General features: G+C 63.3%; 1 protein-coding gene across 1 annotated transcript in view; it reads left to right on the top strand.

Moving 5' to 3' along the window:
• Positions 1 to 5,441, top strand: part of LOC111152998 (solute carrier family 7 member 5) — a 31,734-nt gene extending 26,293 nt beyond the window's left edge. Inside the window, exons 8-10 of the mRNA XM_022511795.1 lie at positions 314 to 463; positions 2,060 to 2,237; positions 3,300 to 5,441. Of these exons, the coding sequence (XP_022367503.1) occupies positions 314 to 463; positions 2,060 to 2,237; positions 3,300 to 3,355 (384 nt within the window). The 3' untranslated portion in view covers positions 3,356 to 5,441. The remainder of the gene's footprint in view (positions 1 to 313; positions 464 to 2,059; positions 2,238 to 3,299) is intronic.
• The last annotated feature ends 7,494 nt before the right edge of the window (positions 5,442 to 12,935 follow it).

The raw sequence follows: 12,935 nt of genomic DNA, 5'->3' as shown, positions 1-12,935 counted from the left end.
AGTGGAGACGTGAATAATTAGCACGAGTGCTTCTTCATGTCACGCTTCGTACATTTTTCTTTTTGAGTTTTTATTTCAAAAATTACGCATAGTAGTTGTGAACCAGAAGGCTTGGCAACGGTGTGGAAGCGTGTGGGGCGGGGTGTCGGAGCTAGCTGTGCGCGGGCCGCTCCCGGGAGCCCCACGCCGTGTCCGCGGGGAGGGGTGTCCACAGGCGGGGAGGGGTGACCACGGGTGGGGAGGGGGGTGACCGCGGGCGGGCCGCGCGCTCCGCGTGTGCTCGTGTCCCAGCCCGGCCTTGCTCTGTTCGCAGTGCATCATGACGCTGCTGTACGCCTTCTCCAGAGACATCTTCTCCGTCATCAACTTCTTCAGCTTCTTCAACTGGCTCTGCGTGGCCCTGGCCATCGCCGGGATGCTATGGCTCCGCTACCGGAAGCCTGAGCTGGAGCGGCCCATCAAGGTGAGCGGCCCACCGGCTGGGGCTCTGCAGCCACGTGGCTCCGTGCCTAGTGGCCCGTGGCCAGGCAGGCTGCCATCCCCCCCTTCTCTCCACCAGTCAGGGGTGAGGGCACTCTCTCCAGAACACCCCGGAGAGGCCCGAGTCAGATCTCTGTGCACGTGCTTCTGAGCTAGACAGGGAGCTAGTTCACGTGGCCGTAACCAAGAACTCTGGGGCCGACCGCGCGCTTCCAGGTGCGGCGGTTCGTCACTGAACAAATGAGACCGTACGTGCCCTAGAGCTACTGTTCCAAGGAGGGCAGAGTGATAAGTGAGACCCCCACATGCCAGGTGGGGGGCTGCCGAGCACCGCAGGGCAGGGGGCCAGGTGAGGCCCCGACCAGCCTGGGAGGACGGGCCCCAGCGCAGGAGGGGAGACCAGCTGGGGTGCGGGTGGAGGTGCCTGCCCTGGCCATGGCCGTCCCAGGAGAAAGCAGGGTGCTGGCCTTTGTCTGCTTAGGCCTCGGGTACGGCTTCCCAAGGGTGACCCTGTCTCTCCCAGGAGGGTAACCATGAAGGCCCCGTGAGCACGTCAGCCATGGCCCAACCCTCTTGTGGCCATTGGGCAGCCGCCGGCCAGCAGCTGCTGTCCCTTGTCCAGTGCGTGCTGGTGCGTGGTCCTCGCAGTGGGCACCTGTCCATGAGCCTCCTCCTTGGCAGAGAGCCTAGCAGGGCCTGGGACGGGTTCTTCTGGGGGGACACAGGCAACCTCAGTGCCTGGGATCAGCTCGGCCCTCGCTTGTGGTGGGGGGCGCTGCCCCACTGGGGCCAGGCGGCCAGGGTGGCATGCCCCGTGGGCTGAGTGGGACCCTCGCTTGTCCCTCATGCTCTAGAGTTTCTTTCAGTGTGTAGACGCTGACGCGTAGACAGCCTGGCAGAAGGCTCGGGGAGCAGACGTGGGGTGAGAGTCCCGGGAGCGGCGGCCAGCTGTGGGTGTGGCTGCGGCTCTGCGGCCTTGAACGCTGTTTGTGGGCCGCGTGCCCATGGGGCACAGACCACAGCCCACCTGCCCACAAAGGGCTCTCTGAGGAGGCGGGTACTGCTGTGGGATTCATGGGCGGCCACGGTCTTCCCAGAAGCGCCGGGCCCCTCCCTTGGGTGACCGTGGGTCAGGGGCTGAGCCAGGCCTCCACCCTGTGATGGAACCAGGAGGCTGACCTTCCCTGACCTCGGGAAGCCTCAAGGGCCCGACCTGGCTGTGTCTGCGCTCCGTGTGCTCGGAGCAGTTCCTGTGTGGCTCTGCACTGAGGGCGGGTGGAGCTCCCCATTGCCGACTCAGAAAACCGTGCAGGTCAGAGCCAGTGGAGGCTAAGGCCAGAACAGGCCCCAGAGGTCAGAGCTGCTCTGAGCTCGGCCGCGACCCAGCGGCGCAGGAGTGACTCAGAGCAGGGCATGCAGGGGGTGCCCGGGGGTGGGGGTCCCAAGGGAAAAGACACCTCCGGCGAGGGTGTGCTTTCGGCAGGGTGGACGGGACTCGGGGCAGCAGGCAGTGGGGGGTGTGGGGTGGGAGGCGGGGGCACAGGCGGCTGGTGTCAGGGCCTGCTCCGTCCCCTTCCAGGTGAACCTGGCCCTCCCGGTGTTCTTCATCCTGGCCTGCCTCTTCCTGATCGCGGTCTCCTTCTGGAAGACCCCCGTGGAGTGTGGCATCGGCTTCACCATAATCCTCAGCGGCCTCCCTGTCTACTTCTTCGGGGTCTGGTGGAAAAACAAGCCCAAGTGGCTTGTCCATGGCATCTGTGAGTGTCTCTGCACCCCAGGGCACCAGGGCTGGCCTCAGCTCCCCCAGCCCCCTGCCCCCACCCCAGACCCCAGAGCAGGGCCGTCTGCAGCTCTGGTCTAACCCCCCCATCCAGGAGCAGAGGAGCTCCCACTGGGCCAGGGTCAGCCAGGGGCGGTGAGGGGTGTGTGAGGCCCTGGCTTTGGGGCCAGCAGTGAGGTGTTCTCGGAGCTTTGGGGTGCTGTGGCGTGCTTGGCGGTGGCGTCCGGCCCACGTATCGCAGGGATTAGGCGCTCAGCGCAGCGCCCGCTAATCTCAGAACAAGGGATTCCCGGGGACGGGGCTGCGTTGGCCGAGTCATGAAATCCCACCAGCTTAAGCACAGCCGGCTGACCTAGAAAGGCAGAGAAGGACAGTGTGGGACCCTGGGATGCTGTCCTGGGCTCCCTTCACCAGCCAAGCTCAGGCCCGTGACTGAAATCACGTCGAATGTGGCGGGCTTCGGGAAAGTCAGGGCGTCCGCAGGCCTGCGCCCTAGTCACCCTGGGCCAGGCGGCCGTTCTGCCTTCTGTCTGGCACCGCCTGCTGGTCATTTGGTGAAGCTTTGCTTCCGGCCCAGCCCATTGGCTCCCTGTCAGTCATCTTCCAGAACACGCCACCCCGGGGGCCTGGAGCAGGAGCCCCCCCATCCAGAAATGAGTGCTTGCAGAGGCTGCGGGCAGTGGGTGTTGGCTGGGCCCCTGGACAGGCCAGCCTGCGAGTGGCGATCACCCCGAGGAGGCCGTGCCCACCCCCTCCACCCCAGTGTGGCTCCCAGGAGCCCCGGGCTCGGACCTGGGCTGAGGCTGAGGTGCCTCGCACAGCATCCTCCGCCTCTCTTCGGGCTGGCGCCCCACAGTGGGGAGACCCGTGGGCCCCGGGCAGCTGTGCGCGCACTAGGAGGTTCCGGAAGGAACTCAGGGTCTCCGGCTGCTCGTGCAGCTGTGGGAGGTGTGGCCATGGGGGACGGGGCGAGCTGCAGCCCATGCCGCCCGCGCCCGGTGCTGTCCCCGAGCTAACTCACGTGTCCCCCGCCTCGCAGTCTCCGCGACAGTCCTCTGCCAGAAGCTCATGCGGGTGGTGCCCCAGGAGACGTAAGCCAGAAGGACCTAGAAGCTGCCGGAAAGAAAACGCACGAAGATGGTGTTGGAGCATCTCACCCCTTGAACAGCGACTCTGGTCCCGTCATCCAGGCAGCTCAGCTGAGTGCCCCACGCTGCCCCTCCACCGGGTCGCGGGCTGGGGCCCCAGTGCAGACTGGTACGACTTTAGTCCCAGAAAGCGAACTTTCGTCTTCACTTCCACGAGCGTAGCGCCAAGAAGAGGCCGGGCCCCTGCCCCACCACGGGCTGTTTGTCCGCTGGGGCCTTGTCCTTTCAGCCTTTGTTTATTTGTATTAATTTTTTAACTTAAATTTGGGGTCAAGTTGACACCACCAAGATGATTATTTTCTAAAGAAATGAGGGGAATGGTGAGAGTTTTGCCCTCCGGCCCCTGCGGCTTGACTTGCCTGCGAGGGCCCCGCGCGTGCGGTGGGCTGCGGTGCCCGGCCCAGCACAGCTTCCAGGAAGGGGGGATCCTGAGTCCGCAGCACTCCAGGCCCAGGAGCAGAGCCACCGAGACTCGGGCCTCACTGTGCAGACCTCCGAGTGGCACTGACCGACGGCAGCCCAGACCGCACGCTCGGCTTTCTTTTGTTGTTGTTGTTGTAGACGTAGTGACTTTAGCAAAAACTAATCTCGGGACTTAGTCTCTTTGCCTTAAAGATCCAAGGGTGGATCCCTCCCCGACCCCCAGAAGAGAAAAGAGAAGGTCACTCGAACAGCTGCCTTCCGAGAGTAACCCCAGCCCCGGCTCAGCGGAAGGCAGGTTCCTGCACCTGGTGTCTGCTGCTGGTGGGGGCCCCGGGCAGAGGTCACGGGCGCCCGGACAATCCCGAGCTCCCACCCGTGTGCGCCGCCTGGGACGGCAGAGCAGGGCCAGCATCTGGGCTAGACCCAGTCACCCGGGACACCCTGGGCTTCCGGCTCCGTACGTCCCGCCCTGGACACCCCCGTGAGCTGAGGCATAACACGGGATGACCCTGGGCTGTTCCATATCCGGTACCGGGACTGAACGAGAGGTTTTCCGGGCAAAGACTCGCCCTGGAAATCTAGAAGTGGCCAGGCAGGAACGGCAGACACCATGATGGGAACGCTGAAGGGCTCTCTAGCCGGGTAGTCCCTCAAGACAGTCTCCTCCCAAGGCCTGAAGAACCAACCCCAGGAAGGCTCCTGCAGCTGGCTGGGGCTCCTGGCGCGGGAGCCCCCCACTCCCCCCTGCATGGCCCTTCCCAGGCCAGACTCCACTGCTGCGAAGCTGCTGTCGCTGCACCTGCTCCCGGGGCTGCCCTGCCTCCTTGGGCTTTTGTCTTTGTGGTGCCCATGGTGCTTTCCAGGGGCGGCCGCTGGGGCCAGTGCGGGCTGTAGCCCAAGATGCCGCTTCAGCCCCCTAGGGCCGCATGAGCTTGGCGTGGTCAGCCTGCCGCCATCTGTCTGGGCTCCAGGACCCAGAGCAGCCTGAGCCGCCCGGGAGGCCGAGAAGTCAGCCTGTTGTCCACCTGTCCTGCTTTGTGCCCGAGCACAGTGCTGGCTCTGGGCGGGGTGCAGGGAGCCCATAGGGGCCTTCCCGGGGTGGCCTGCAGGTGGGTGTGGGGAATCGGGGCATGGTTGCCCCTGCCCCTGGGGGACCCGCCTGCCCTCAGACACCAGGTGGTGCTTCCACGGCGGCCTTGGGCCGAGGCAGAAACTCCACTCCTCCTGTCCCCTTTCTACTGACAGGCGTCCCGGGCACGTGTATCTGTCCAGCTTCGTTTTTTTTCCTTGTAAAGCAAACCCTGCCGTAAGCAGCAAGTGTTTGTCCGTGGTCCTGCTGTTTTCTTCTGTCCTGATGTGTCACTAACTTAAAGGATGCTGTGGCACCTTGTGTATCTCTCTGTGGGGCTGAGGACCAACCCTGCCGCACGGCGTTCCCGCTGTCCTGGCGGCCACGTCAGCCCGGCCGGGACACCTGCTGCAGATCGGCGTGTGTGGCTAACGTCCCTTTTCCCGTCGGTGGCTAACCTTTTGCACTTGGTGGGGAGTTCTAGAGATTTTGTGTGTGGGGTTTTTCGTTGGTTTTTGAAGAAAAACGATCAGAATCTTAAGTTCTGCTTGTGGTTTCCTGTGTCCTTTGTTCGGCGTCAGACCCTGGGTGCGGGGGTGACCCTGGGTGTTGTCCCCACGGGGGTGACCGATCGGGCACCTGTTGGCACACCTTGTTCATTCGCAGACGTGGCCGACAGCATGGGAGGGCCCACCACAGTGGCCGTAGCCCCCTGGCTTGGGACGGGCGGTGAAGGCCAGGAAGGAGGCCGGGGGACGCTGAGCCAGAGTTTGGAGGGGCTGTTGCGGTCGAAATGGGGGAGAGTATGGCCTCCGGCCTCCAGGCGGCTGTGGCTATTGCCAGTCCGACACCGGGAGGGCAGGGGAGGCTCTAGCTTGGGGCCAGGAGGGAGGCCGAGCCCTGGAGCAGAGCAGGACTGAGGGCCGCGGCACTCTCCACGGACCCACGGATGACACGCTGTGTTCTGAGCATCAACATTGGAACAGGGCCTCGAGGACAGGCAGGCGAGGGTCTGCCAAGGTTGAAAGGGCTTTGTGGGGTGGCCACGGCCAGAACCTTGGGACTGCAGGTCTGGGTGCTCAGTGAAGTGTTTCTGCCCCATTCCTCAGACGGGCTCAGCGAGGGGAGTGCGACCCGATCCAACCCAAGAACACCAGGGCTTCCTGACCCCGTGTGGACAGGGCTTCCCAGAGCTGCTGACCCTGCCAGACGCCCTCCCACCCTGCCCCGGGAGGCCAGGTGCCCACAATGGTCCATACCCCCCACACACACACCCACACAATCACTGTGCCCCGCCATCTGCTCCAGGGAGCCCCGCTAAACTCAGCTCATGATGCATCCAGGAGCGCACAGAAATCCCACATCCCTTGCCAGGGGAGCAGGTGGGAAACCTGTGGCTCTGGCCCCAGCCCGGGGACAGCTGTCCTTCCACTGAAGGATGGTTCTCAAGCCAACCCACCACAATGGACCCCACTCTTCCTCTGAGGGGTGAGGAGAGGGACGTGGGGGCAGGGAGACCAGAGGGCAAGGGTTGGAGCAGGGAGAGAGGTCCACGGGGTGGGGGGAGTCCTACTAAGCATCCCCTCCACGCTGGACTTCCTGTGGGCCCCCAATTCCTAGGAAATCCTGCTGGCTCGCCAAATTCTCCAGGTGCTTGTATGGAGAGCTGGCGAGGGGGTTCGGGGGGTCAGACCCGCCTCAGCGAGATGGTTACCCATGCCTGTGGAATTGGCCAGAACCACTGTGGGTGTAGGGTTTCCGCAGGCTGTGGAAATAGGGGTCCGGCGAGGGAAATGGGGATTCTGAGCCAGGTTGGAGGAGATGGGGTGACCTCAGGGCCAGGTGTGAGAGCTCGGGAACCTCGGGGTATCCCCAGGACCCCAGGGAGGGAGTGTGTGCCTGCATCCAGACAAGACCCTTTCTGAACATCCCAAATACAGGACCCTTCTGTGGGCCTGAGTCCCGCAAATCCTTGCCCTGCCCCACAACACCCCCAGGGAACAGGCTCCAGAGATGGCGACGGCGGGTGCGGCACCCATGAAAGCGGCGGACCCTGCCCCCCACGTGCACAAGGGTTGTCCGCACCAGCGGTGTGGCTGGGGACCCAGGCGCCCTCCCGCCGCAGAGCAAAGGCTCTGCATTCCCGCATGCCAAGCACACGAGTGCTGCTCTCTGCGCTACCTGGGGTCCGGTTCAGGCAAGACCCAGAAGCTTCTCTCTCCGCCTGAGGGTGACTTCCTGCCGCCAGCAGGAGCCCGGCCGTGTGATTAAAGTCAGGTTTGCAGCACACACGCCTGCGGCGCCCGGCTGACCCGGTCACTCACAGAACAAGCCTCTACCCATTCCCCCGTCCAGGTCAGAGAGGGCACAGAAGGCTCCAGAAGCTCCCTCTCCCTCAGCAGCCTCTGCAGTGTCTGGAGCATGGTATGAGGCCCCCGGGAGGCTCTTCCCCCCCAGAGGAGGGCTCGGGGCCCAGAGTCAAGGTGTGGGTCCATCCCTGCCCACGTGTGGTCCCACCAGACCCTCCCGGGGGAGGTCACCTTCTGAAGCCCTTTGACAGCCTCCCGCTTGAGGTGGGGAAAGCGGCATGTGGACGTCGCCGACCCCGAGGTCAGCCAGGCCCACTGCCCATCCTCATGAGCCGCTCAGACTGTTAACAACCAGGCAGCTGACTTCAGTCGTCCGGGAGCACTTGCCTGGCCTTCCTGGAGGGCCCAGCTCAGTCCCCCCGGGCAGCCAGGGCAGTGGGAGGGTGTTCCTGGACAGACGGCCGCCCCGTCCCGTTCCTCTTGCCGTGGCGACCTCTCTCCAGGCTGCAGGTCCGTCTGTGTGGAAGGCTCGGCCTCGCTCTCGGGGATCCACTGTGGGGGGTAGGGGACTGCATCCAGACTCCTTCCATTGAAGTGGCTGCTGTTTGATTTCTGGGCTCCACTCAGTCCCTGGCGGACGGCAGCAATCCCACACGGAGGGATTTGTTACATAAAACCCACGTCCGGACTGAGGGAGGGACCGTAATTGGAAGGCCTGCACTGTCGCAATTGGGACTGTGAGCTTCCCGGTACCCAGGGGACAGGCCAGGGCTTCTCTTCTGGAGGGTGACCCCACACCTGCAGGCCGTCCGCTGGCTCGTCCTGAGGAGGACCAGGGTCGGTCTGAGAGGAGGCCCAACCACAGTCTGGTTAAGGAGTTTCGTCCACTGGATCGGTGGGATCAGTACTGCCGAGACACAGAGGGAGTTTGGGGACCTGTGTCCGGCCCATGGGGCTGCGGAGTCCCCCACGCCATGAGCGTTCAGGGCTGAACTGAGAGGCACACGCCCCGCAGGGGAGCAGCAGGCGGGAATCCACAGAAGCTGGCGTGGGGCAGCTCCAAGCACACAGGGGAGGGCAGTGCAGCTGGGACGGCCGACTGTGGGGACAAGTGTGTCCTCACCTCAACTGTGGTGGTGGCGGCACGGCCCCGGTGAGTGTGCCAGGAACCACTGAACTGGGCTCTTTACGTGGTGAATGGTACAGCCTGTGAACAGCACATTGCCGTGTGGGACAGGCAGCCCAGGGAACAGCGACACAGGGTGCCACCAGTTTGATTGAAAAGGTGGAACCAGGGACGCCGGGTGGCTCAGCCAGCGGAGCATCTGCCTTTGGCTCAGGTCATGATCCCAGCGGGACGGAGCCGCACGTCAGTCTCCCTGCTCAGCGGGGAGCCTGCTCCTCCCTTTCCCACTCCCCCTGCTTGTGTCCCCTCTCTCTCTCAAATAAATGAAATAAAATCTTAAAAAGAAAGAAAGAAAGAAAAAGTGGAAAGAGTGTACAAATATATTTCCCTGAGGTCGGAAGATCTCTGGGAGAGTCTGCGGGAATCAGCCAGCCCGGGGAACCTCCAGGTAGGGAACCGGAGGGGCTGGGCGTGCGGCAGGAAAAGGGATGGTCGCCTGCGCCCTTTTGCTCCTTGTGGGACTTGAATCACACGGACGATTCACCCGTTCACAAAAACAATACTTTTTGAATGAGCTTTTACAAATCAAGAGGCTCTCTGGGACGTAGACACTGCTCTGTGTAGTGATCTGGGGGGTGCAAATTCATTGGGCTGTGAAGGATTGCGCCCTTTGTACACAGTGCCCTGGACGTGCGGCTGCCTGGGCTCTGCCTTGGTCTCGCTGCGCCTGCTTGATGTGCCCGCAGACCACAGGATCCGCACCCCCACCTGTGAGGACGGGGCGCTGTCATCCCTTCCTTTCCAGCCCTGGCCACGAACTCCTCGTTCCTCAGAAGCTAGGGGCTTCTGGGGCCTGGGAGGTGGGGTACAAGGGACTCGCTTATGTTGACAGACCCCCAGGCTGGTGGGAAACAGAGCCAGGATTCAGCCCTTCGCAGGTCCTGGGATTCACGTGTGCATTGAACCTTTCTCCCGCTTTCCGAGGCTTGGCTCCTCCCCCGGCAAACCCTCTCCTCGAGGCTGCACCTCTGCTTCCAACCTGATGAGGCCTCCTTGGAGGGGTGGGGAGGGTCGGGACCTCTCGGGGACCTTGCTACGGCCCAGGAGAGGGTCATGGAGCCCCGGCTGGGATGACCTCCAGGCTTCACACCTGTAGGCCCCAGCTTGCCATCCCGGGCAGTCACCCCGGGCCGATGCCTCCGCCTTCTCCCCAAGCGGCTGTCAGCCCTGACCGGACTTGCTTCTGGTGGCCTGACTCATCGGGATTTGGCATGCGTCGGAGGAGGACAAAGATGGCTCCAGGAACTGGCTGCCTCCCCAGGCTACCATGGGTCAGAAGCACAAACTCGGAAAGTCAGTGAGCTGCACCCAGACTGTTTCATGGATGGAGACACTGAGGCAGCCGCCAGAGAGAGCGCGTGACAGCGGGAGGCCCTCGGTCTGGTGAGCGCAACCTCGGCTGGGAGTCAGTCCTCTCCACCCAGCGTGACGCTCCCACCGCTTCCACTCACGGCATCTTCCGGAGCAGCTGCTGGACGCAAATGTGAGCAACTCGGGGGTCCCCAGGTGTGGATGGAAAGCAGGTTCGCAGCCCTCTCCCCGGCTCTCTTCCCAGGATTCCGGGGTCCTTACGGCCTCTGCAGAAGGAGGCAGAGCACACCGGGGGCCACTGACGAGGGACGGTGATGAGGTCAGCGGCGGGCTCTCACAGGCACCTCCCAGGGTCCAGAGAGAAAGAGCTAGAAAGTGCACTCGCCTGTGGAAGGCCGGAAGGAGGGGAGCCGCCCCACGCCGCCCCCCACAGATGCTCTTGGGAAGGGAAGGGGGAGGCCACACCAACCACCGCGTGGGGTCTTTCAGGCGGGGGGAAACGTCCAGAGTGGACTCACGGGGGACAACTGTGTGAGCTCTTACAAAAGGAGGCCATCTGACCTCTAGGGCCAGACCGGGGTTCTCTGTGGGGGCGGGGCGGGTCTGGGGCGGGATTTGTTAGATCGGCGGGTCCCAGCCGTGAGGTAGGGTTAGGTAGGGCGGAGGCGTTCAGGACGCTGGTTTCACGCGTCCTGGTTCCCGAAAGTCAGGAAGACCAGCAGCTGGAAGACCAGGGGCTGGTGAGTTACTGTCAGTCCGTCTGCGGGGTGTGCGGTGCCGGAAGCAAACACGAGGGGTGCAGGATAAAGCACTTTACTGCCTCTGACACGGAGACCCGACTCCTCGAATGCTCCCAGGGCCTCGCACATCGGCCACCTGCCCACTTATCTAAATGTTGCCGGACGACCTCCCCCCCTCTGCATTCCAGCCCATGATGGCCTTCTCTCATTGCTACATTGTTCTGTGCCTGGGGCGCACCTCAGGGCCTTTGCACGCACCGTTTCCACACTAAGCTGCTCTTCCCTGCCTCCTGCCTGCTAAGTCCTGCTCTCCTCCCACCCGTGCGCCTCCAAGGCTCACTGCAGCTGCTCCCCGGATGCAGAGCCTTCTCTCCTCCCCTCCAGCTTTACTGGGTTGTTGGGAATTGGCTTTTGGCTTCTTTTCATTGCTCACGTGTAAGAACATGTTAGATCCTGGAGATTCCTGGAGATGCTTAGATGAAAGCTATAGAATGGGGTAGGCAGTCCTCCCGGGATCTGTGAGGGTCCTGGCCCACCGCTGTCCTGCTACGCAGCTTTGAGCACGTGGCCCCCTCTCCGAGGCTCAGTTTCCCCAGCCGTGATCTCCTAGGTGGTGAGGGTTAAGACAAGAGGTCTCTGCCTCATCCTTCCTCCCCCTTCCCTTCTAGGACATTCTGAGGGCCGCTGACAGGGTGGCCACTTCCCAGGCCTGCTTCAGGAGCCGAGAGCGCGTGGTGCGGGGAGAACTCTGAGGGAGAGACACAGCAGCCGCTGGGGAAGCCTCCCTGCCCGGGCACGTGACTGAGCACGGCAGGAGCAAGAGGCCGATATGCACACAGGGCAGGGCCCAGAGGGGCAGGAGGGGTGCGGAGGGCGGTCAGCAGGGGCACCCCTCCCTCTGGACACAGGGGACAGTGGAGACCGGCTGAGCTGCCGGACGCCGCAGGGCCCTGAAGCCGGGGCTCCTAGTGTGGCTTCGAGCACGAGAGCCCGGCCCAGGACGCTGCGCTAGGAGCCTTCACCATGGCTGTGGAAGCCCCCGCGTGTCCGGGACTGCACGGGGATGACAGGGCTGGTGCCTGGCTGGGCTCGGCCTGCTGGAGTGGACGCTGCCTGGCATGGCCCAGATGTCTTGCAGGGACCGGGTGTCCCCTTCCCGGGGGGGCTGCAGACCGCGCTCACCAGACACATGGACTCGCCCTTGTCCCAGGGTCCGCTTGCTTCTTTGCAGATCGCTGGCGTCCACAGGTGGCCGGACATGCTCGGAGGCCCCTCCGCCCCACCAGGGGTGACTCCTGCAGCCATCCCAGCCCCGAGCTCCTGTGGGGTCAGCTGCAGCCCCTATCATGACCGTGTGCAGCTCAGCATCCCCCTCTGCCCAGCGGAGCACCCCCCCAGCAAGCCCTCCCCTCACATCCCTGTGTCAGAGGCTGCCTCCTGGGAACCCACGCACAAGGGGCCACGCGGGCCAGGGTCACCACCGCGGGAGAAGGGGGAGTCAGTGCGATCCGTCCCTGTACTCTGTTATCTGCTTTGCTAGAACACTGGTACGCTCTGTGTGCAGGAGAAGCCCGAAAAAGCCAGGGAATCGGGATGAAATGGGGTGCCTGATACCACCCTGGGCATAGCAAGGGTGCCGAGATTCCTGGCCTCTCAGACACCAGAGCCGGCGTCCCGCTTCCTTGCCTCGTAGCGGCCTGTTGCCTCCTGCTTCCTCTCTTGGGCTCCAGAGAAACCCGGCCTCGCCCACCCAACGCGGGAGCTCAGGCCCATCCCTGGGACCCCGCAGAGGACAGAGCCCATTCCTGTGGACATTCCGACAGTCCTCCTGCACGGCCTGCGGCCCAGGCCATGGTCGGCATCGTAACTCTTCTAAGCGGGTGTAAACACTCTAGCCCAACAACCTGGACAGCCTTAGCCCAGCTCTGTACGTATTTTTAGAGCTCTGCCGGCAACAAAACCCCATTTGGATGAATGTCCCCTGGGTCCCCGAGTTTCCTGACCCCTGCCCTGTCCCACTCTGCTTTCTGTCCTTGCTTTCGGCCAAGAGGACAAGCGGTGTCAGGTATCAGCAGCGGCCCTGGTTTCCATACCGTGCTATGGGAGGGTGTGTAAATGAGTTCAAGCCTCCAGACATGTTTAGGCAGTGTTTGCTCGCCTGAATCAGCAGTCCCGTCTCTGGGTGTGCGTGTACCCCAGGGCATGTGCGAGACTGTTTGCAGCCGTTCCGGTCCCAGCGGCCCAAAGTGGGAACTGCCCACAAGACCATGAATCCCAGAAAGGAGACATTGTGGTCACGCACTGGGACGATGAGCATTGGTGAGGGTTGATGGGCTGTAGCTAAGCACAGCCATGTGGAGTGCCACAAACCCACAACCCGGGAGAGAAACCTTCAGCGAGAGCTGCCCGCTGCACTATCCTATTCCCAGGACGTCTGAAACTTGGGGCAGAATTAGGGCGTCTGCGTGGCAGGTGGTAGTGGTGGCAGG

The sequence above is a fragment of the Enhydra lutris genome, unplaced genomic scaffold (assembly GCF_002288905.1).
Source record: "Enhydra lutris kenyoni isolate GAN:26980312 unplaced genomic scaffold, ASM228890v2 scaffoldscaffold30, whole genome shotgun sequence".
In the NCBI taxonomy this organism is placed as follows: domain Eukaryota; kingdom Metazoa; phylum Chordata; class Mammalia; order Carnivora; family Mustelidae; genus Enhydra; species Enhydra lutris.
This window is presented reverse-complemented; position numbering and strand designations above follow the sequence as displayed.